This window comes from Morone saxatilis, unplaced genomic scaffold (assembly GCF_004916995.1).
Source record: "Morone saxatilis isolate NCDOM2014 unplaced genomic scaffold, NCSU_SB_2.0 Contig22, whole genome shotgun sequence".
In the NCBI taxonomy this organism is placed as follows: Eukaryota; Metazoa; Chordata; class Actinopteri; family Moronidae; genus Morone; species Morone saxatilis.
Window position 1 is genome coordinate 9,847,056 of NW_023339785.1, and position 25,976 is coordinate 9,873,031.

Sequence of the window (25,976 nt, forward strand, 5' to 3'; positions counted from 1 at the left end):
AAAATATCCTGTTGAACCAACTATTAGCACACACAACAGATTTGCCCTGCTGGAAATACTGAAACATAATCGTGCTACTGGTCACTGACTCTAATATTAAAACCATATGTTTTATAAGAAAGTTTTTTAATGTAAAATGAAGACTTTTTTTCTGTGGTCCTGATTACACTTTTCAGAAACTTACTGAAAAAAACAGGAACACTGCGTATTTGTAATGTGAACATAAACACTGTCGTGACTCCACTGAAGAATCACTTAGCTGTGTTTGTGGTCGAAACTACTACATCCTCATCCTCACTTCAATCATAAAGTTGAATCAACACCTCTCTGAAACAGTTTCAATCAAAACATGACGGCCATTTGCAAAGAAACCTCATTGAATGTGTTCCATGTGGAATGATCAGCTACATTAGAAAAAAAAGACCCACAGCACCAACCTAAACAAGCAGAGAGAGAGCGGTGTAGCTGGCCAAACGAACACAGTCACTGAGAGTCATTCCAGATCACGCTGTCCATTAGACTCTAATAAATAGGAAGTCTAGTTTTACACATCAGAAAACCAGCAATTCTGAGACGTTTAGAAGCATGTAATATATAAGCAACAATAAGCAAGCTTCCAAAGTAAAAATGTCCAGTGGCTGCACTCTTTTCTTTCATCTGTTATATAATTGTCATTCATTATTTTAGTTTTTTGTGGTTCTCAGCTCTGTCCTACTGAACCTTGATTGGTTCTCGAGCCATTCATTAGGAGGCCTCACTGATTTTTTTTTTTAGGCCCTGTCTCAATGTGTTACCCAAATTCTCTGCATTCCCTCCTATAAATGGGATCTTCAATTTTAATTTGGTCGCCCTAGTACAACAGAACCCTAAGTGACAGCGGATCCTTTAAATTATTTACCAGCCCGCTGTTGAGGAGATGTTCCTTAATGTGAATCAATGAATGGTGCATATTAAATGGCCATCAGATAAGTGGAATACTTTTTTATGTTCACCCTGGACACAGAGAAAAGACCGCATGGCCTGAGAAGGTGCTTTCATTTAAACTGTGTGCTACTGCCAGCATCACCATTACATCCCTGCTTTAACCAACTTTAAAAAAAAGGGGTAGGGTATCCACATGACATGTTGGTTTATATTACTGACAGATGTACAAAGATATTTAGTTAGTTATCAATGTAACTTAAGCTAGTGGTACATAAGGAACCATAGACAGATTTATGATGCGCTAAGCTTAACACAAAGGGACATTGTATATAAAGTATTATATATAGCAAGGGTCTTCCACTACATTTGTCCAAGGGCTAGAATTTTTCTGAGCAGAAACTGAATAGCTGATTACCTAAGTAATTGTCCCTCGAGAACTGCAGAGCTGTGAAGTCTCACAGTCTCTAGGAAGCTGTGGGGAGTCAAGTTAGTCTACTCACTCAGAAAGGCCAGCTGGTGCCGAGGGGATGTAAGTGAGGCCAGGCTTGCCCTGTGGGTGTTTTCAAATGGCTGAACCTTTGACCGGCATGTAAGGGACCAGTGCTTCATGGAGGAGTCATCTCCCACTGATGGCCATCAAGGGAGAAAGCCACCTTTTGGGTGTGTGTGCTAAAGAGGACCGAGCGAGTGTTGACTAACACCCGTCCCCTGCTCATTTTTACGCCTCTCACTATTTCTCTCCCGGGTAAAGGGACTGATTGTTTTTTTGAAGCGTGGATAAGGTTACTCCTAATTAATATGAATGCACTTAATTGTCATGGATCACAACACACAGGAAATCCACATTTCGGTTTGCTGCTCTTCTGACTGCGCTATGTTAATGTAACCTTTGTATGGTATGTTATAATATACTGAAAATAACCATGAAGTAGTGGTAAGAGCAGTGCATCCAGGCTTGTTTTGATTTACACCTTAGAATAATGATCAGCTCACCTGCTTGTAATATGTTGGACTTTATTATTGATTTTACTTGAAGAAATCCTTGGTCAAAGCTGGCTAGTAATAAGCCTGTATACATACCGTATAGAGAGATGGTGGTAATTTGTGCATAATATGCTTCCATTTATTTCACTTTCCTAGTTGTACCTTGTAGTGTATAGCTTTGAACAGTATTTGTCATTACCAAGACAAACTCCCATTCCAGCAGAAATGCCAGTGTATAGCCCAGAGCTGATTACTTTCTAGTTTTCTCACAGCGGAAAAGGCCAGACAGACTTTGTCTAACATTGTCTTGCCTGCGTTCAAATGATTTGGTGAAATAAAGAGCAGGATTTTAATGTTGGGAATCTGTATTTATCAAACATTTCAGTGTTGGCTTTCAGAGGAATGCATATCTGGTCCCAAACTGCATTTGGCTCCGAAGTACAATAAAATATAAATGAATCAGTATCCTTGACCTAAAATATGAATCCAATCTTTGAGTACTGTAGTGAGCTGATGAGGTTACAAATATTAAGACATATGTTATGACAGAGCATATATCCTATTATCCTTGAACAACTAGGGAAATAAAATGTCCATAATTAACTTACTTTGTCATACGTTTATTATACAATCAATGTTTTAAATTAGATTGATCATTTTGATATGACCAGTTGTAGCACTGCTTTGTCACAAACAGGTCAGATTATTGTACAAATGGTACTCAATAGCTTACAGGACTAACAATTTATGCATAACTAAGTGTCTTGCATGCAGTACAACATCAGTTTGTATTATGTATTGGTGCAAAATTTAGCCCTAATTCTTTTTACGTAGTAAGCCAATTTTATATCAATTCACACTACTTATTTCAAATAACTAATTTTGTGGTCTGTGTTTAAAAAATGATGTGATGATTTGAATCAAAACTAGTACTTTGTTTCATTAAAACCTTAAAACTTAATATACACTGCAATGAAAGTCTCACCATCAAAGTGTTGTTGTTCTTCACAGTGAGTGCTTACCATTGCTTTTTGTTTTTCCTGTGATGTTTGGGCAGCCTGCTAATTTGCTCCCAGAGGCCTGTGTTTGTCTAATAGTTTAATTGGCTAGGCTGTGCACCTGTTTGGCAGCACAGGTGGCCACAGGGCCATTGTGCTGAGGGCCTTATCTCCCAGGCAGTTCCACACAGGTGTGTGGCATGCAGCCTTTGCAGATCCACCCACAGATGGCATTGCCTGGAGCATCCACTGCTTACTCTGTTTCCACTCTCTTTTCCTCAGCTGCCATGTTTTCCACTTCTCTTTCTGTCAGAATTTCCCCAGCCAATTATTTATCCTCTACTTCATTCTCCCCCTTTTTAATTTTGTCATTTGGATACTCTCTTCTTAATTTAGAAGTGTCAGATTGACTAGCCACTTTTCATTAATTTCTTAATCCACTGACGCGAGTGAGATGCCAACTTACAGAAAATTACAACCCTTTTATTTTTTTCTTTTAAATGGTGAGAAATCCTGCTGTGTTTCAGTCCGACAGTCATTTCACGGTTTCTTTACTCTCTGTCTTGCGCATCTGAAAACTATGATAAGATATATCAAGATGTTTAATAGGTAAAACATATTTTTGTCTTCTTTACAGTCACTAAAGCAAAACTCCTTCTATTATAATGTACGTTTAATTTTTTGTCTTCGCATGATTGGGCATACTCTACTCTTACACTTTATTTGATAATTTAGTCATAAGCAGCTCTGAGGCAGTAAGGTTTGAGCTCACTTCCACTGATCTAACTCCATCAATAGACTTTCCAATATAAAAATAGGAGAGTGGGTTTTAGTGGTTTTGGGCAGCAGAGCACACATCCATGGCCCTGGCTTTTGAGTTCCCTATGTTTAGCCCTCAGCATTACACTATGACTCTGTCAAATCCCGACAGTGACTTCCATATTAGATCTGCTAGCTCTCAGATCCCTAAGACATATTTAAGCAAAATTGAACCGGGCTCCTAACTTTTCATTATGTGAAATCTTCAGGGTACAAGTCAGACACTTTCTCGGGGGCATTTTCTTGTCTTTGTGTGTAGGCGGGAGACATTTGCTGACACCAGAGTTTCTCTCTGTGTCTGGGTACTCAAGGTGTGGGTTGTTGTGATGATCTTGCTGCTCCGCCACACAGGGTGTCTCTTAGTCTGAATCAGTCTCACCAGCTTTTCTCAGTTGAATGGTTGTAACTGAGCACCGAGAGTTGCATGGAACGCTAGTAATGGGCTTTTTACGAGCTGTGAAGTTACTATGCCTGCTAAAATAAAGCTGCTTGTCCTATTAACTGTCTGTCTTAAAGCCCAGCTTGATAAAGCATTGAACAACATACTGAGAAACACATTTCTCCCAAGTACAGTGGTGGTGCTCCACATATAATGATTGAGCAAATACCTTCAGAACTCTAATCCCCTCATTCCCCCATCTCATAATCTTAGGACTATAACAGTCAAATAAACTCTTATAAGGCCAGAAATATTATTTCTAGACAATCGAACTACAGTGTAATTGTACTTTTTGATTTAAATCGTGAAATACCTACTGGAGGGTAAAAAAAGTATTTATTATTGTACTTGATATTACATTTTATATGTACAGCACTTACTCATACAATTAGGACCAAGACATTTAAAAGGTGTCAAAAAAGCCACTCTCTTGACAGATGTGATTTTTTAAATTTATTTTACAAGCAGCACTAACTGGTTCTCTTGTATCCCGACTCTTACCCCCCTTGGCCTCTTCTGTCTGCTGTGTGCTCAACAGCAAATCAACACCAGCACAAAACAGCACATCCATCTGTCTATGTGCTACTGTGACTGTTTTGAACAAATATGAGCATCTGAACGTCTCACAGGCTGTATATACCCCCTCGACAGCTTAGGCCAGAAATCTTGTCTGGCACGGGCACAAAGTGTGAGAAGTGGCTCTCAATGCAACTGCAATGAGTTAACACTGCACTGATGAATGATACTGGTGTGAGGATTTAGGTACAGTAGACATCAATGGGCTGGCTCTGTCTGACATAGATTCTTCACACGGATGAATAACTGTTTCAACTCTGTCATTTTTGATGTGGAAATAGCTCCCTATCTCAGTGAATCATCCATAATTGATCCTCTGTATTCACTTTGTTATCCTGGATAGTGCTTTTGTAAGCTCAATCAGACTGCATGTCAATTTGAAAATTTTAAATATAACATTAAAAAAAACTCAGATGTCCTTAGTGGAGTTCGGGGGGAGAGACAGGCTACCTCAGGACACATGACAATCTGATGCCTTTGAAATTTCTGGATCAAGCACCATTTCTTCCCATCACTTTGTAGTGTAATGGAAAAGAGCAATTAAATTATTCCTAGCAGCACGATCAAGATTTAACATCTACCAGGAAGGAAGGAGGAGAGACTCAACATATCCAAAAACCTAACCTGTCATGGCCATAAAATGTGTTGCCACATCAGAGAACTAAAGTCAGGGTGGAAGCTTTCCAGTGGGGTAATTTTCTTTGCACTGTGGGAGTCTACTCTCTCGACTGTTACAAAAAAACGCTGTCACCCTCCAGGCCTCAGACTAGTTTTCTGTCACTTGTCAAGGAGAAACAAGACAGGAAAGATTTGGAAATTACAGAATCATTTAGCAGAGGTCTGTAGGCATTTCTCTGGTCTCCTGTTTTTTCCCAAAAGTAACAGTAATTCACTCATTAGCAAATCCACACATATTTTTCTCTATTTTTCAGGCTGGTGCAATCAGTCTTGTTTTATAGCATTCAAAGAGTTTTATTTGACTGGTAAATTTGGCACAAATGTTACGACAGTGTGTTCAACAGACATGACGAGCAGTCAGAAATGAGCAAGTTAACTTCTTTTTACCCTTGTGGCTGACTTCAGAGTTGACGTTCGCCCTTCTTCCTCAGAGGCAGCGAAAACGATTTTGGAGACATAAATGTCCTCAGTGCCTCGGTATATTTTAAGAGTGATGCCTATTTCATTTTATGACTCCATCTGTTAACCTCAAAGATACCCATATCTGTTGCAGCCCCAAAGTGATAAAGACGTACATAATTCAGAAATATCTGTTTCTAAATTTGGCCATGGTTTATATTTTGGAAGATATAATGTCTTTAGACACAATAGAATATGTAATGTAGGGCATACATGTATTTAAACAGTATCATAATATCCTCAAAAATACATGCAATCTTCAAGAAATATTTTCTGCTTTCTAGTATGTGGGACATAACTCAGATTCCCATGTGAACTGAGTCCGTATTTAACAAACATCTGAGCAGGAAATCTGTCCAATCTGGTCCATGGTTCCATATTTGTTCCCTCTTTTAAGCTTAGGAATAAAAGCATTTATTAACTTTCCTAACCTATGAAAGTCATCTTGTCTGCTCTAGGATTTAGAGAACTGCAGAGCTGTCCTAATGTTTTAGTGCTTCCCAGCAGATATCAAATAATAGCACAAACATACACACACATTCTAGGAGGTGTACACTGACACTTTGCAAAGGGTTTTATACATCTGCTGTATAGGGTGGCAGCAACAAAAGCTTGAACAAAATGGCAACTTTATGGCTTTGAAAATAGAATCCGTTCTTTCAAAGAAGTGCTTGCCACTGCATTTCCCTCTCCACCTTGAAAGATGAAACTCATCTCCACAGAAGCCTGAGGAATGTGCAGATACATCACATCAAACCTGATGATCCTTGCTCTGATTTTCCACAACATATACAGATTTACAGTATACCGAACAATTACATTAATTGGTCTAATCAACCTGCAACCTGCCAGTAGTACTGCTGTCTACAGTCACCTAGCGGAGGATTGTTGTGTAGGAATCCTTGGTGGTGTTCAGGGGATAATTAGAAATTTCAAGAGTGTTTTGCGCTCTGCAGGGGGTCATTTCAAAGTGACTGGGGAGCATGGTGTGCTGTCTGCTGTCTGCACTTACTAGTTGATTCAATTCTGATAGAGACCTGCACTCCCCAATCTCTAACACTTCTTTCATGCCTTCGTTGAGTTTTGTTTTGCAGCCTTGCACATACACACGGGCACCTTCAGTTGCACCAGGATAGTGTAACATTTATGTCTTAGGCCTGAGCTTCAGTCTTTGTTAGAGCTATGATTTGGAATCAAGCTGAGAATCAAATATCATTAAAACTTCAAAGTGCTCCTTTTGAGTACTGCACTGCTGCCATTCCTATACTGGCTTGGCAATTCCACCAATTACATTCTTGGAGTGCTTACACCAGGAATATTGGCCTCAGAATGTGTTACTAGCTTTAGTACTAGCATCAATTATAAATCAGTTGGAGAGAAACCAAATAATTTATAGTAAAACCCAAATTGCTTTGTTTTTGCCTTGGCTAGCCATAACATGATCTTATCTGTGATGCATTATATTTAAGGAGTATATGCCAGCCAGTGGGAGATGGAGACCTGAGATATTATAAGAACAGCTAAGTGGAGTGACATAGCACCTGTCACTTGGATGAAGAGAGTGCATGTTACCTGGAGTTACATGAGCAGGATATCGGCTGCTAGTTGTTCTTTTTCAAGGACGACACAGGTCAATGATTTTGCCTCTATGTATGTGTAAATGCTGGATGCGCAGGGCGTTTGTTATACTCATTGCATTTTGGAAGTTTCTTGGCAACCTTGTTTTACCTTGATTCTGCCATATCCATTGACAGTCTCTTAAATATTTAGTTGAAGGTTTCTATGAACAAGGGTCAGCAAAGCAAGAGAGGAAGCTGTGTGGTAGATTTTAAGAATTCTATGAAGGATTTTGTAAGAAAAAATGTGTTTTTGTAATTGAGACTTGCTGGTTTTAACCTATTTGTGTGATTTTTTTTGCAGTCTGAATTTGCTTCATTTAGCTTCATAGTCTTCCTATGATATTAGATTATAGCCCCCTTGATAGCTTGTGCAAATATAGGTAAATCCTACTTTAGATTTTCAAATGGCAAGTTTTAGAGCTCTGACTTTGGGGATAGCAATGTCCTTCGATCGTTCATCTGATAATCTGTTCATCCACCACACTTTTCACGTTTACTAATGTTGTATGTTAGTCCATACTGGATGGAAGCATGTGTAGCATACTAATGATAGCATAATGCTCCATGCACAACAGAATCTAAGTATTACATAAAGTTTGGCTATAGCGCCACACTAAACTCTTGGCCGTGGAAACACAGCTACATGAGTCTCGTGTTTTAGCCTACATCACATTTTAATGTCTTTCTTCGTCATCTGTGATATGAAAACATCAGATTTCCACATTGTCAGAAAGTAAGTAAAGCCCTGACCATAAAACATTTTCTCTTCTAGTGTTTTGGCCTCATGGGACCTCTGGCATTGCTTAAAACCTTCTTAAAGTCTTTTTTGTTTTTGTTTATGTCAACTACAATTTTCATGATGTTTGACATACAGTAAATACATGTAAGAAGTTATTTTGAATTAAATATTGAATAATAGTTATATGATCTAATTTTTGTACCATTCAGCCCTAGTAACCCTCTTGCTTTTATTATTTTTTGCCAAGGTAATCAACTTAATATATAATATATTTACATACATTTTATAACAGATAAAACAGTACTTTAAAAACCTATAACAATATTAGAAACTAGATAATGAAGAGTATGAAGTGTAAAGTCCTGTTTTTTTTATCCTAGTTAACCAACAGTTGCAAAGTTACAGCCTTTTCATACTGAAATTGTGGACAGTATTCAATTAAATCAAAGCCATAAAGGACACATTAGAAAAAGGAAAAAAAGGTTGTTGCACCTTATTATTTTTCAGATGTGATGAACACAAAAGTATAGTTCATATTTTATATCTAATATCTGTCATCTGATAGGCCCTGTGCATTATAGTTATTTCAGCAGGCTATTAAATTGATCAGAGTATAATGTAGCTCCATGTTTGGCATTGTAAATCACTAAGCAGACACTGGTGGTGCTTGGTTTCAAGCTATAATGTTCAGAGCTATTTGTTGCATGGAGCTATGGGCCTCAACTGGAATACTGTAGCACTGAATAGGTCAGTAGTCCCACAGAGGGACAGTTGTATGGCTTTGTCTGTAATACAATATGAAAGATATTGCACTTGCACAGAAGCTTTCAATAACAATGCTCCCCACCTAGCCATGATAGAATATTAAAACTGTTCTATAGACTGAAATCAATGCGCGTACAAGCCATCTAAACACGAGACCAGCGATCAGTCAAACAGAAAGGGTGAGAGAGTGTCTGCCTCTCACTGTTTCTGTCACTGTTGAGTCACTTACTGGAGCTGGTGATGCGCAGTAATCTTTTCATCATAGACTAACATTTCCCCTGCCAAGTAGTTTCAAAACTCGACACACACTCCATAGTTTTCCACACTTTTTGCTATGATGGTATGCCCTTACTTTTAGCAATATGTACAGTGTAACTGAACACAGCCTGGAGTGGCACTAGGAGTATTCTGTCCACTCTGGCAAAGTGTATGCATACTGTATGTGTGTGGCAGAGGAAGGAGCATGTAATTACACTATATAAACTATATGGCGGCTGCAGTGCTATTGCGAATTAATTTGTTCAGTTTGAAGTGAGCTATGGCAAGACTGTCTGAATGATGGAGTGAGAGATTGATTGATTGAACGCCAAAGCAGCAGTGAAGACTACTGTTAACCTTGAAAATACTGTAAATATATAAACACAAACAGATATCGTGCACAAATGCCAATATGCATACAATATACATGCGTATGCACACATTGCTCATGGTGGGTCAATGCTTCACTCTCACCTCACAGCCTTGGGTTTGAAACTGCTGGCCAGCTCGAGTTTGCATGTTCCGGGGTTTCCTCCAGATTTTCTATCACTATGTATATGTATGTCTTTGCCCTGCGATAGACTGGTGACCTGTCCAGGTACCTTTCCTCTTGCAAAATACATGATGGGATAGGCTTCAGTCCCCCGGGACATTAACAGGATAAGCAGTATAGAAATTGGATGGATGGATGGATGAATATTTGCTCATGCATAAGTGCGTTTGTTATGTCAGCACATGTCAGAAAGTCTTTTGGGAAGCAAATCTTACAGGAAGAAAGATTGGCATCTCACAACAAGACATTTTGACTTTGTTGTATTAAGTTAACAGCAAGTCCAAAACATTATGAATATTCAGTGAGGCTGAAATGTTCTTTAGTGAACATATATCTTGCTAAATCTAAACACTTGTTTTCGGGGCAAAACTGTGAGATTTTCAATGCATACAATTTATAGCAGTTAGAATAACTGCAACATAATTGCGTCAAGCCGGTAGAAATAACACAAAATATAAAATAAGAAATTGCTTCCCTAAGACCGACCATGAATTTTTCATTTTGCCTGCAGGATTTACATGATTGCAGAAAGTAACACAATTTGGTGGCACTTAACTAGAGGATTATGGCCATCAATATTAGATGAACAAGTTCTCCTCCAAGTTAATGAAATCTTGGATGTATGCCCACATTAGCAGAAAAGACTGATAAGGAACGGATTCAATCTCTTGTTCCTGTAATGTTGAATTGACCCAGAGGAAAAAGTATGTTATATCTGAACTTTAGCTACCTCTATAGCGCAAGTTTTGCTACTTCCTGAGCAACAAAGGGTTATCTGAATAGGTTACCCACTGGTAATACTATAAGCTACTAACCTCTATTGATAATACTGGTGTTACAGTGGGTTGTAACTTTATTATTACTACAAATAGGAGTCGTAGTAGTGTTAGTTAGTATAGGTATTGTTATTTGTGTTGATAGCTGTAATAGTATGTTGTCCACTGAGACAGTTTCTCTGATGAACAGAGATGAGGGAATTTCATAGCCTCAAGACAGGCACTGTAGAAGTACCATCTAACTTTGGGGACATTTAGAAGGCGAGCTGCAGAGGACCTGAGGGTATACGTGAGGGGACAGAAAATGATCGACAGTCTGGGATGTAGGGAGGAGTCAAAACAATTTAGTGCCTTAAAAACCTTGAGGAGGACCGCATTATGTTGCAACCTGCAGCAAGACATACATTTTTGATGAAAAATATTCTGCACAGACAATCCCAATCTGTCTATCCAGTTTCAGTCCAACAACAATAGAGAGAAGGTAAACATGGAGCAGACAGCCAACACTTTCCACTAACATCTGTTGCAAAATGTGCAATTTACTATCTATTTTAATTAGTACAACTTCTCTGTTGAAGGTATTTATTAGTAAAGCTTTCTGACTTGCTTTGTGAATAGTTGGCACTTGGTGATGTTTTCCTACGACTTGTTTTTTATAAGAATGTATGAGTTTTTAGCTCTCACTTCATGTTATGATGTTTGATAAAACACTTGAATGTAAAAATATATCCGTTCTGGCCTGCTGGTACCTGAAAGCTCATTTCCAAACATACCAGATGTTCAATTTCTCTTATTTCCCTCCAGAGCCTCCCTTCTGCTCTGTTTGAGTCATCATGAGAATCATCAAGAATCTTTTTCTCATTTCATCTTTATTCTTGTTTAAGTTTTATAGAGGCAAGGATCTTCCTGTCAAACAAGATGACTTATTTATTTAAGAGAGTCAGTTATTTGCATTATACACTGAAAATAGAGACGGAAATAAACTTGGTCAACCCCTCCTAAAGGAAAAAAAAAAGACTAAGAACAGCAAAAGCAGTCGTTGAATAACTAATAGTTATGAATTTAAATAATAAGTAATCTGTATTGTCTATGAAATGGGAGCGTCATATTATAAATCAAACTGCATTTTGCGGTGGTTGTACTTTTTTTATTGGCATTTTATGTCTTTTTTAGAGAGAGCGTGTTGTATTGTTGCACTCCTAGAAAGCACACAGTGGGGACAGAATCTTCTCAGGAAAGAGAAAAAGAGAGTGACCATTTAATCACAATAATACATAATAAAAGTTATTTATAGATTACAAAAAAAGATATTTGTATAAAAGCAATCCCTTTAGTCAATACAATGGTTAGAAATTTAATTAAGGCATACATCATAAATACACACTCTTTTAAAGGTAGAGAGAAGCGAGCACCTTCTCTGCTATGGTAGCCATATGGTTCTACCACACACCTTGTTGAGGTCACACAGCATTCCCAAAATCTCATATCGCAATGGTGCTGTGTAATAAACAAAATTTGTCTTGACAAATATTGGTTCCATTTCCAGCTCTCTGAAGACTGACATTACCATCATTACGAAGAAGCATAAACAAAGACTGTGGATTTACTGAACTGTGCTTCCTCAGCCGTGTCGCCTCCTCTCCCTCTTTGTTTTCCCAGTCTCTCATTTACTCCGACCACCTCTGTATCACAAATACATATAACTGCATTGTTATTCTGCAGTAAACTGAGCCGGTTTGTTCTTTATTCTGTTATTACCCGAAATATGTGCAAAGCACATGCTGAAAGGAAACATTCAAACTGGAATTCTCATTTGTAAACAGACATTTATAAATTTACAACATTATAATGTTTTGTTTTTATTAAGAAAACAGTTTATCATTATACAGTACACTAAATATCAATAACTTATAAGTTGGTTTTGATTGTCAGCTAATGAAATTTGAGTAATGGTAGGTGGAGGGGGGTTGTAGCGTGTGCTAATATCATCACAGATCAAAGAAATACCTCACCTCAACTTTGCCTGCTGCCTCAGGCTAATGCATCTCATCCCTAATTGAGGGTCTCTTCCGACTCACTGAGTCAATACAAATGACTTTAATACTCAAACCATTATTATTTCAAATCATTGTCAAAAAGGCGGGATAAATCATTGACTTATGCCCTGTTAATGTCAGAAAATTGCTCGATGCATTTTGCGTTATTGACAGTTAGGGGCCTGAAAACAAGTAATGCTAATGACATAATCTGGCTGTGACCACACTGTCCCTCCCACCGTCCTCCTGCCCCCCTCTTCCCCTAGCTTAGACAAACGGGCTCATCTGTACTGGATCATTTGCCGTCTCCTGATACGCTGTGGTTTATAGCCAATTATCTCTCGAGATCCATTATCGATTACAGCGCTATCTTTCTTGCATTGCTCAATCTTATGGCACAGGAACATAGCAGCTCACAGGGGGGCCTGGATACAAACTGCTTAGTGATGGGAACACTAGTTAAGACGGATGGGTGTTCATTTGCTTGTAGATGGGTACAGTTTAAATTCAAACTCATTCAGACTGTATTCACTATCAGGGAAGGCAGGGTGGTTTTTGATTTGCAGCTCTCTGTTAGGAATTAAAACCTACAACAGTCAATTTATCCAAGTGAGTGTTAAACCTTTATTGGTCTGAATGACTGATTTCCTCTGAGGTTAATACAATATTGGTTGTGTTTGCTTCCCTCTGTGAATCAACATAGCTTACAAAACACCAGCAGGGCAATAACAATTGTGACTGAATATTAGGTTACTGAATTTTTTTTTGTTTGTCTTTGTCTTCTTTCTAGTTGGGTTAATAACTTTGGTCATGAGGGTCTTGGCCTCCTCCTGGATGCTTTGGAGAAGCTGCTGGACAAGAAACAGTGAGTGATCTCCTATGACATCCTATAATTTTTATAGCACCAGGTCCTGTGTAATCACAATGTCCTTTTCAATGTTTTTCTTTCAGGCAAGAGAGTATTGATAAACGGAACCAGCACAAACTTATCCAATGCTTGAAAGCTTTCATGAACAATAAGGTTTGTATGAATCGAGAAAGAAAAGATGATCCACGCAATTGATCGGCAAGATAATAAAGTCAGTATACCTGCATGATGAAACGATGTGGTTTGGATACAATCCTGAGCGAACTGAGATGATTCAAATTGCCCTGATGTTTGAATTACGTTTGAATCAACGTCTGGTGTTTTGTACCAATAACTAAAAAGCACAAACGAGGACACTCTTTGTACAATATCTTAGACGTTTCTAATAATGGATTCCAAAGATGGACTCTGACAAGACTGGGATAATGAGACAGTAAAGTGAAGCTAATTTTACCATTTCAAGCCCACAGTCTCAGATCTTTTAATTATCCTTTTTGGGAAGCTCTGGCTCATTTCTCAAAAGTGGCACACATTTCAAGGATAGATGAACTATTGATATTGCTTCCCTTAGAGTTAATCCCCACACGTGGTCATCTCTGCCCATTCCTTCAGTTGTGGGGAGACTAAAAAGTACTGGAGACTATAAGTATTTGTCCCTATAGTCCTGTCCTGAATTGAATTAATTCATCATCCTCTCCATTTTCTTTCCCATGGCCTCGTTGTCCCCCCCTTAAAAGAAAATTAAGGCTAACTATAATTTACGTACATTAGCGCTTCTTTGTATAATTCATTTTTTACTTGAAGTGAAAGTTCTCCATGAATGCAAATGCTCTCATTATTAAAATCTGATGCCTCCTCCCTTCCATGTCTCACAGTATGGACTGCAAAGGATCCTGGGAGATGAGCGGAGCCTGCTGCTGTTGGCACGAGCGATTGACCCCAGACAGACCAACATGATGACAGAGATTGTCAAAATTCTCTCTGCTTTCTGTATTATTGGGGAGGAAAACATGTAAGTGTACACCTGATTCCTTTTACATCACTTGCAGACTTTCTCATATCTTGCATACAATTAAAGAGACATCTCTGGACAGTCTGTTAAAGGCAAATAAGTTATGTCCAAGTAAATAAAGATTTTGTCATAGTGGCAAATTTCTCAAAAAAACGTTGCAAATAAAACTATTAGCATGGCTCTTATAACACTTACCTAGATGTAGGTAAGCGTAGGTTAAGAGGGAAATATGTAATATGGATAAACTGACGCTTTAAGTACTTTTCTCTAACCTCCTTTCAAAGTGGTAAGTTCAGTTTCTGTATTCTAAGTTGAGTGAGGGTTACATTAACACTTAATCACAGTTGATATGGAAACCACCATTTTAATTTGTTGATGAATTGTTGTTTACATCCTCTGTAATGCTTCAGCAACAGCAGAAAAAACACTGGAAAGTCACTATTGCTTCAGTCTTCTCCCCCTGGGTCGCATGCAGAGATAGGACTACATGCATGCATGCATGCATGTTTACCCACCGTGAGCATATATTACATTTACAGATGACCTCAGACAGTACAGAAATCGTTTGGGTCTCATGGTCAGATGATGCAGTTCAGTCTCTTTAATGTTGTGAACTACTCAGTGTAGTTTGCCATGGACACACAACCTAGCTGACAGCTTATAAATTGGATTTAGGGGAGTGTTTTTTATTGTTTCCCACAGGGCCAGACTAGAATAACAATGGCACTTCAAAGTCAGTCTGTATGCAGTGGTGGAAATAAACAAACCCACAAATTCTGTTGGAGAAGCTGAGTTCAGCAGTGTGTCTCACATCTCTGACCATCCAAATAGGCCTTTATTCTTGGAGTTCTGTGACTGCATGGTTTCTAAAATGATTTTTAAGTTACAGAATTTCAAGGGGTGTAATTCCAATTTTTCAATTTCAGATGATTTGCTTTGAGAACATTCTTTTTTTATTGCTTTACTTGGATTCAATTTTTAAAAGCCATATTCTTAAAATTAAAATGAATGCCCATTAAACAGACATAATGTGAGAATATCCTTATTCTCAGACAGCATATACACTACCACTGTAACCCCCTCCCCCAGCTGAGTGCGAGCCAGATATATGCATTCATTCCATAAAGATAAGCAAGGGCCTGTCATGGATCTGTCATGGACTAGTTAGCAATTGTCACGGCTGCATATGTATACGGTGGAACTAATTATTCAGTATTCTTCTATTAAAAACAATCTATTATTTTATAATTTGTATTACAATATGATTTGTAATTCTTAGTCTATAGGGCCTTTTTAATATCTGTGAGTCAAGCATTTTAGTTAAGAGCATTAACCTATACATATACATCTTAAGATTTTGTGTGTAATTGTATCCCCTTGTTATTTTGGGTCAAACAAGTTAACAATACCAACACTGGAATGAGAAGTAGAACCTGCTGCAGCACATTAAATTAGGACATATGCAAATGCTGTCTTATCTTAACCAGGTAATTGCTTTAATGGTGTTCTGAAAGTACTGAGTTCTTGTTTTACAAAGTTTACACAGTGGACATGTTTTACCAAGCTGTTAATTCTTCCTTAGGATGTCAAGAAACAGACAACCAATCACAATTTGTTTGATTCAAAGCGTTTTTAAAATAATGTATTGCTCAGTTAGCTTGAATACGATGCTTAGCTAATTAAACCCATATGAATATAATCTATTACAGCCAACCCTCTACTCAGACTCTCAGACCTCTGGTGCTCGCATACAAACACACACACACTATATTTAACCAGCGCAGATAATATAGATCGCTCTCACCCTCTGTCTCACTCCCCATTCTCAGAGTATTCAAGAATAGGTTGAAGTAAACATGGAAGTCTTTGCCATGATCATAGCCCTGCATTAAAATGTTTGTATCCTGTAGAAATGACAGCCAAAGGAGCTGAGGCGTCACTTTCTCCCTCAGAAAACTTCTCTGCCAACCAATGTTGTGACGCTGGCTCATGTTCAACACCCACTTCATCTGACAGCATCAAAAGGAAACACGACAAGTTAAGCAGATCTATCCTGCTTGTTTTGAAGCATCGTCTGAACTGGCTTTAAAGCTACTCAGTATGCAGCTCCCCATGCTTGTCTGTGACTTTGTAACCCCTATCACAGACCATGGCCGTTCCATTTATCTCTGTGTCGGGCTTACTCGACACATACAGTCCTATTGGTCAGGCACATGATTTCCCCCACTCACAAAGCAACTGTTCTTGTGTTTTGTCATCTCAAGTATTTTTATTTTATTTTTTAGGTTTAGGTATTTGGGTTGGTATAAGGTAATAAAAAATGGCAACAGCAAGCCTATGTAGCATATCTCGGTACACGTTTGTACATGCATAAATTGGCTTATTTGCACATCTAAACCAAAAGAGGGGCAGGTGCTGAGCCTGAAGTGGGCAAATCATGACATAAACAAATAAACAACTAGCACACTGCAGTGCTCCAATGTCCATTTATTTAGGTGGTGCCTTGTAGTGTGCAAATGTGGATCCCTAGAGCTAACATTTAAAATGTGGCCTAGAGTGACTATTTATTTATTTATTTATTTATTAACTCAGTTATTGAAACGGCGAGTGAAACTTGCATATCAGGCTAAGAGCTCTTTTTGTACCCACGGGAGTAAGAAGGTGGAGGACAGCGGAGTTTAACTGTTCAGTTTCTCAATTGAAAAACAGCAAATGTGGCCTTGTAGTGACAGAGAGACCACCTGTTACCAATTACACATTGTAAATCACAATTTTACGTAAGTGCTCATAAGACATCAATTTACTTTCATTGCAGTCTTCCGTGTGTGTTTGTGCGTTCAGCACAGAATTTCTCTTTCATTCACAATTTAGAGGCCGAAATTGTCCAATGCTCTATTTAGCTGAGCAGCCTTGAGCCCTTACAAGTACTCTAATTTGCTTACTTTCTCAATAGGTGTATTTGCACATTAGTCTGCCAGTCCCTGCAATAATTTGCACTCTTTCTCACCCGGCCAAATACACTCTACCGCAATTGCTTTGACAACTGAACACATTTGCAGTAAAACCCTGTTTTTGTCTAACATCATCTTAATAACAAGCACGATCAAGTCAAAATTGGATACTGCAGCAATAATAGGGCAGATTGCGTACAAAGAGATGAAAAGCAGTAGCATTTGTCAGGGTGACCAAAGACTGGCTGAGCAAATGTCCACACCGACACACAAGGGAAGATAAGATACATGGTGTTTGAGCTGAAAATTGTGAGTAAATGTCCTGTCAGTGAGGTGATAAAAGTGTTTGTTGACTTTTGTGTTGTGCCTGCTCCCTGTTGTCTGTTTTCTTCCAGCCTGGATAAGATTCTAGCTGCCATGACAATTGCTGCAGAGAGGAACAATAAAGAGAGATTTGCTCCAATTGTAGAAGGACTGGAGAACCACGAAGCCCAGCAACTCCAGGTTAGGAATGGCACACCAAAAGCAGTTAACATCACATTCTAAGATTCATCACTGCCCTTTTATTAGATTATTTCTTTTGAAAGAAAAAAATGACCTTTATCGTTCATGGCCAACACAATAACCACTGTTACACTGCGACACCGTTCTGAATACTGCATTGTTCTGTGAATAGTCATACACAGTGATTCACACTACCCAAACGTAAAAAGAAGAAAGCAACTTATTAACAAAGGCAGGACAAGGTTCAAACAACAAGGTTTTGCCATATATAATGAACACAAACCTTGAATAGTAGAGCATCTTTTATTGTTTTGTCATGAAGACCATGTTTGATGCCAGGCAAGACTGAAATTGACAGTTATGTCACTCTGCAGCCCATTGTACCCCAGCCTCAGCTGTCTCCATACATGTGTTTTTTTTGCTGCTTCTCTCCCTGTCTTTGGGTTCACTTGTCAATCCCACTGCACCTCTGGCACATGATGTGATCGCCCAGCTATTAAAATGCACCCGGAGCTTCATCACTGCTGCTTTAATCAAAAACACCTGCTTCATTGAGCACCTGTACTGAACTACCCCATTCTTTTTGCAAACACCAGGAAAATGATAATAAAAAAGGAAGCAGAGATGTTGAATCTCTCTAAGCTTTTTGTCTTCCTTCTCTCTTTCTCACATTTTCTCCTCCTCTCACTACCTTGCTCATTTTTCTCACATCTTACAAATACTTCCCCTTGCTTTTTTCCATGCTGCTGTCAAGTTGGGTCTCAGAGGACTCGTGAAAGGGCAACTAAAGCACCATACCTCTCTTAATTTTCACTACTATTCTTCAGCAGCAGGAAAAACTATACAACAGCCATAAAAACAGTGCTTAAAACATGTTTTTTGTGAAACCAAAAGCAGGGGAATTAGTTAAGGAATTACCCTTTTTAACTGCAGGAATTGTGAAGTCATGAAGGAAACTGATGAGGCGGGTGGTGGAAGTGAAAGTAGATATTCTTTTATTAGGAGGCTGTTGTTTTTCCTTTAAATTTTGCCATTAATGAAATGAAGCTCTGCTAATTGTGAAGTAAATTAAAATGCTTTGCTGATGCAGGGGGTTCAGGGAAATTAATAGACTTTTTATCCAAAACCTGTGATGGGCTGTACTAGACTTTGCTAATGTGATTAAAATGTGTTTTGCCGTAGTTCAGGCTATGCTTGTCTTCTGAGCACGAAAGAAACTCTGCGTTTCAACTTTAAAACTGTCCCAGCAGTGCTACTTTTAATTATGATGTTTGGAACCACCCTATGGCACCACTGCAGCTCTCTAAACCCAACACAGATAATGCCCCCCGTCCCCAACACGACCGCTTCCCCACTCCACAAAATATGACTGAGGCATGTTTGAGGTGCTTGATTTAAGTATCAATCTGTATGCAGGAGAACAGAGAGAATTTTTCATGAGCTCCATGGCTTTCTTCACTCACATAAATTCTGTGAAGATTTTTGTGGAGGTTTTTTTTATGTATCTGGCCTCTGGTGGATACAGTAAAATGTCAGGTTTCAATGCACAGATCTTGCTTTGAGGCCCTCAAGCCGTTTTTGGTACATGGGAAAGTCTGCAATGTTTCTGGTGCCACATGCTCAATTGTGTGCTGCATCCTTTACTGCAACAAGCTAGTACTTTCCCAAGGGAATATACAGTATCTGATATCCGTATCACGTGCTCCCCCAACCCCCAATAACCTGTACTGCTGCTACAACTTTAAGGTAACAGAAAAATAAATCAATACTGTTCATATCAGAAAGCTCAAAACAATGAATATATCTGATTGTAGCACCAATTAAATATCACTTTAAATTCAATTTACAGAGAAAAAGTGTGGGCAAAGCAAGTTAAAAGAAAAAAATTCCTTTGCATACATGCAGATGACATTACATGAAAGGATCTGCACTTATGAGTGTTAGAATGAAAAAATTGAACCCAGAAAAAAAATAAAACTGACCCAGGAAACCACACAGAATCAGAATCGCTGTGGCTCTTATTAATAACGCATACAAGCAAACAGTACAGGGTCAAGGTTTCAGAAGACAATGTTTCACATCATCCATGGGAATCCTTCAGCCTGCTATCGATTGTCTGTCCAAGGAAAACCGTCTCATCCATTGCTTGCTCCCCTGAAACACCTTAGTGCTCATTATAATTCATCAGCGATTTCCTCTTAACCCCCTCCTTCACCCAACACACACAGAAATGCACACACACGCACACTCACACACACAGTCACACACACTTCGAGGCTTTTTCTTTACCAATAAATCCATTAATAATGCACATCTAGTCAATATATACACCAGACGTGTAAGTTCTACCATCTCTCTTCTGGTCTTCCTCTATCCCTTTTACCCTCATTGTTGCAGTAATTTTTCTCTAGTTTTCGGTTTTGGAAAGGGAATAAATGAGAGCAAATGGTCACTCCAAAACGCATATGTATATTACACAGACCACACACAACATTTACAGTTCAATTACATCATCTTGTATTGATATATTTTGTGAGAAATATCTCTTTTGTGTCTCATGTGTTTCTCTCTTTCTCTCTATCCGTCATTTTGTCTGTACACTCCACAGGTTGCTTGCATGCAGCTGATCAATGCCCTGGTCACCTCCCCTGATGACCTGGACTTCCGGATACATCTACGCAATGAGTTCTTAAGATGTGGCCTGAAGAAGATCCTACCTGTGAGTTATCAAACATTCAGGCGGCACACAGTTAGATTATTCATATGCATGGACATTGAACTTCAAGATCTGCTCCTGACTTTGTGAAACAGTTTGTGTACCACATATATACTTTGTACTGCCATACTAGTAAAATAGCAAAAACAGGACAACTTTAAAATGCATGTGATATGAATTTTTTTTAATGTAACTGTTATTTTCAAACCAAATAGTGTAAAATTAGATCTTATTCACAAGATTTGAGAACTGAATTAGTTACTTTGTGGCACAAAATCCAAAATCACAAATTCTATACTTGTCATATGGTACAAATAATAATAGGTTTCATTTTTATTAACTTTAGTAGTAGTTGTGTAACTAGTAGTAGCTTGTGTCAAGTGTGAAAGAGTGTTAGCGCCTCATCACGCAGGTCGTCCTGGCATCATTATCAGCAAGCCTACACATCTTCACATGAGACGAAGGCAAATGAGCTCGAACTCATCACTCAAGCTCTCATTTGTAGCGAGTGGGGTGAACGTGTCACAGAGCCAGTTGTTAATAAGTCATCCCAGCTGCTCCTGTTGATTATTACTGTCATTACTTTAATTATCTTCAATTCTGCCCCCTGATATGAAATAGTCTCAGAGTACAGTCATTTATGAATGCCACGTTCACCGCTTTTTAATGACGACATTCAAACTGACACTCTTTCATCTAATTATGAGTTATGCTCAGGAGTCAGCGTAGCTGTTGGCAAAGAAAAAGTGAACTCTACTGAAAAAGAAAGCACAATTTGTTTTGTTCTTATAGTCCTTGACACATGTATTTGGCCCTGCCTCCCTCCTCCTCCCCCCCACCTCCCTTTTTTTGTGGCATTGTGCACCTCCCTGTTGAACCACTGTTGCTTAAGACAGATGGTGCACCCAAAAAACAGTGCAGGGTGATTGATACCTGCAGAAATTGGGTTACATTTGGCCCTGTCTCCGTCCGTAAACTCCACTGCCGGTGATTCATAGAGAAGTGGTGAAGAGCATTGCCGTAGCCCCTCGTGGCTGGAACAGGTGTGCAGGAATCGGTACTGTCTGGAACACCTAGTGAGAGGGTTCAGGGCATCTCAGTTCCCAATTCTCTGTACAGCTGGAACAGGGAAACTAATACTCTATTTTTACAGTTTTTACATTAGATATAAAAGTGACAAGATTCAACAATGCAAACACTAGAATAATAAATTGTTAAAGCTATATCTAAATTATTCCTTGCAAGTGCTACAATTGTTTACCATAATCTACATTGCAAGATGACCTTTTGTATAACTTCCTATTTTCATCTTTCTACTGTATGTCTAACTCATTTTAGGAGCTAAAAGAGACAGAGGAGCTAGACATCCAGCTGAAGGTGTTCAATGAGAACAAGGAAGAGGACTCTATCGAGCTCTCCCATCGCCTGGATGACATCCGCGCTGAGATGGAATATCCTTTTTTGTCCTTCCTCTGTGTAAATATACAGATGAATAGGCCTGCAGAGCCAGCAGTGAGAAATGAGTGTATATTGTGGGTTTGGCAGAGCTTTACAGGCTAAAGCCCTTCATGGCTTGGTTCATTAGAGAAGGATTTGAAGAGCCGGAGCACAATATCCAGCTGTATCTCTGACCAGGTATACTAGGTAAATAACCCTGTCATCTTAACCTCCCACCTCTTCACTCTTCTTTTTATTTACTCGTCTCCTCTTCTCCTTTCCTCTTCGCTTTTTGTTTGTTAGGTCTAGATTAAGTAGGACTGTTGTTAAGATCAAAGAGGGAGATATCAAACAGACATATGCTTTCCTCTTCTTACCATTTATTATGCACAGTAAACAATTAAACATCTTTATATGGAGTCGTATTATATTATATAGTCAAGGGGTTCCTTTCTTCAAGTGTTCTCCTCGTCTTTCTGTTCCATTTTAGAAATGTGAATTGTCTACCCCTGCCTGCTCTACCGCAATGTCCGTTTAACTCCAAACATGCAGAGTGAAAGTTGATAAGGTTAGCAGTAATTTAGTCCAGAGTTGGAAACTTCTTCGAGCATCCCAGAGAAGAACCCTTTAATAATTCACAAATCTTCTCTCAGGCTATGTGTGAATGGCTGACATTGTGAGCAGACGAACCAGACGCTGACATTGTTATGCAGATGTTCATTTCCCACAACCTTTTTCTTCCACCAAATCCCACAGTTTCTAGTGCGGCAGTGAGTGACAGTTTCTGTTGACACATGCAGGTGAGGGAAGGAGGTTGTGTGTATATAGGTGTGTGTGTGTGTGTGTGTGTGTGTGTGTGTGTGTGTGTGGAAACAAGATGGAGAGAAAAAAAAGTGCACCTGGATTAATGATGTGCTTGAGCAGGTTCACAAATGAGAAGGCCCAATGTTTGTTTCCAAGGACAATGTGGTATTGATCTGTGAGCTCTGAGCATGATTCGAATGCGTAGGCTACCCATTGTCCCTTTTCCTGCATAGCACGCACGCACGCACATACACACACACACACACGTGTATATGCGTGATATCACGCAAGTAGTACTCCTACTACCTGAGCATTGCATATGTGTCTTGTTTCTCCCAGCAGTTTCATGAATATTAACCTGAAGAGGCTTGTCTCCTCTGTGTCCGGCCCAGGTCCAGGTGCCGAGGAGGTGACTCCAGGCCACTAATAAATATTAATGAGCTGTGAAATGGTGATTGATTGACCCCACCACTGACTGGGCTACGTCACACTTGACTGCCACTCATGTTTATTCATTATTTGGAGAGGGAGTGTAAAGAGAGAGAGATAGAGAGCGAGAAAAGAGAGCATAGAGGGGGGTGTCATCGAATGGATTGGCATTCTACATTAGGTTTATGTCTGCAGCTTAGTGATAGATGAAGCTAGTTGGATACTTTCCCAGTCTGAGCTCCTTCTCATGTCCTCTCAAATGCTGCTGTGGTGAGGCTATAATTGAATCTCACAGGATTGGTAATTCTCCCAGGCTTCATACTCGGCTAATACAAGGGAGGGAAATGATACTGTAGAGGAGCCCGTATTCCCATCCCTCTCTCTCTTTAAAAATTTGATACGGGATAGGAGTTTAATTACAGACATTGTTGAAATTAATAGGAAAAGTGTCAAACAGTGTTTAAAAGAATTGATCTTCTCCAATTGCAGCAGCTGCAGATTGTTTTGTGTGGATGATTATATGGGAAATGGAGAATGCAGTTGAGTGTTTTTTTTTTTTTTTATTGAGGAAATAAATGATCTGCATTATTGATACTCTCTTACAGAGTCATCCTTCATTAGCTGTTGATGAAACCTGACAAATAATGTTAGGAAACAAATAAAGCATTGACAGGTACACTTTTGAAAATGTGTTAGTCGGATGCCACTAACCTTACACGTGTTTTGGACGCGTAACATAAGTTTGTCCATGAAATCAGCTTTTATAGCATGTTAGCAGCCAGCAGCAACCTCTGTGGCTAGTAACAAAAGCTGCAGTTCCTCGAATGGCCTCTTGAGGCTGGCTACAGTAGTGAGTGATTTCCATAGGGCCCCATATTAAAATGCCCAACTGTACAGCTGAAATAAACATATTTCCAGCCTGGTACAAAACCAGTTTTAGCCTCTAGCTAAATACCCTGTTCGCCAGGTTAACCAGGCTTCATTTGGTCCGTCACAGCTCCACCCACAATTCACATATTTGCCACTTTTTAGATTAGCCAGAAGCCGACAGAGTCACTTTGTGAGATGTCTGCAGAGCCATTGAGAAGCTCAGAGACTACATCCTTTTTTAATTATACAGTCTATGGTGGGCGGTAGTAGAAATATTACTATTACTCTTTGGGTTTAATACCGTCTGAACTCTCGAGCTCAGTCATCTTAAAAACATTTTAAAAAATCTAATTCTGCCTGTGCATTTAACGGATGTTTTCTGTTCCTAAAAGCTGCTGCCACAGTGTTGAAAATACCTGTTCTTTGCTTTCAGTATGTTGCACTATGTAAATATTTTAGCGCACATTGTCAGGATCCGCACTTTATGTTACGATGGCAATCAGGTTTTCATCTTTGCGAGATTAACAGGGCACTGTCTCCTTAGTCTTCTTTTTTTCTGCATGTGCGCACATATCTGAGAGGCTTATTCCACTTTTTCAAACAAGATGAGTCTCCTTTGGGAAATCCTCCTTTCTCAAGCAAACAAATTAAATAGGCTCCATTCATTTTCCTGGGTTCTTTACTTCTTAGAGCCACACTTTTAGGAAGCTATTAGAAGTTTGAGAGGCACAACTTTAATTATTTCTAAATTAACCTTGTACGACACATAAACTGTTAACATAAAAATTGCACATGTTCACCTATACTGTATGTTAAATTGTTAGAACCTTAATATCAATCATTTTGTGCTTCTTTGAACAGGAGGCATCGCTAACAGATACTTTCTGAAAACCAACACTCAGCAAATAATCAAGAAAGATATGCAGTATGTCATATTTTAACATGGAAGAATAGAAAGAAAGAAAGAAAGAAAGAAGATTTAACATCTGTTTTAGATGTCAAAGCCATCACTACTTCCTCCCGGGGAAAGCAAACACAAGACATATAATCAATACCTTTTGCAAATTTAATAACCTGAATTTTTGCTCTTGAGTACATGTCAGTTTCAATCTGAGAGCTGAATCTCAGCCATATTTTTGCCCCATGAATGATCGGCTCCCCATCATTCTTTCCTTGAACATTCAAACCAGTAAGTTTTTTTATGTAATTAATTTCCTCTATTCTGAAAGGTTTGGAGTGACAGGTAAACCAGAGGGAGCATTCTTTTATTGCCAGTCCCTCTCCTCAAGTTAGCTGTTTACACTGTTTTCAGCATCCCCCAAGAGAGAGAGAATGGATAAGAAGAATCACATCTCAGTTTGCTTTTGCACAATGATGCCTGTCAGAAAACCTGAGTTGAGGTGAGCAACTGGGGAAAATAGATAAGCAGTTATTAATAAAACAATACCTAATACAATTTTTAATGTTTACAAGGAGTTGAATGCATCTAAACAATGAACTCAAATGGGGCATTTTCTGGAGAAGTTAACCTTAACTGTTAACTGAATTAACTTAAATAACAAAAGTTCTGAAGTTGTTTTCCTTAACCTTGCTCCTGCACTGATATGAATGAAGTGTACCATCTCCTGTCCAATATGGTGAAAGACACTGGCTCTGAGGCATACTTCCTGTCAGTCCTTCAGCACCTATTGCTCATCAGGAATGATTATTACATCAGGTAAGTTATGTCTGATTTTTACATTCCTCTGGCCTCTTACTGACT

General features: G+C 38.9%; 1 protein-coding gene across 7 annotated transcripts in view; it reads left to right on the forward strand.

Annotated features, from left to right (window-relative positions):
- The window catches only part of diaph2 (diaphanous-related formin 2), a 354,389-nt gene that overhangs the window by 92,157 nt on the left and 236,256 nt on the right, over window positions 1-25,976 (forward strand). For all 7 annotated transcript variants that reach the window (XM_035669470.1, XM_035669472.1, XM_035669476.1 and 4 more), the window contains 7 exons: window positions 13,414-13,488; window positions 13,575-13,644; window positions 14,367-14,503; window positions 17,850-17,958; window positions 20,567-20,677; window positions 22,013-22,125; window positions 25,815-25,931. In XM_035669470.1, the coding sequence (XP_035525363.1) occupies window positions 13,414-13,488; window positions 13,575-13,644; window positions 14,367-14,503; window positions 17,850-17,958; window positions 20,567-20,677; window positions 22,013-22,125; window positions 25,815-25,931 (732 nt within the window). The remainder of the gene's footprint in view (window positions 1-13,413; window positions 13,489-13,574; window positions 13,645-14,366; window positions 14,504-17,849; window positions 17,959-20,566; window positions 20,678-22,012; window positions 22,126-25,814; window positions 25,932-25,976) is intronic.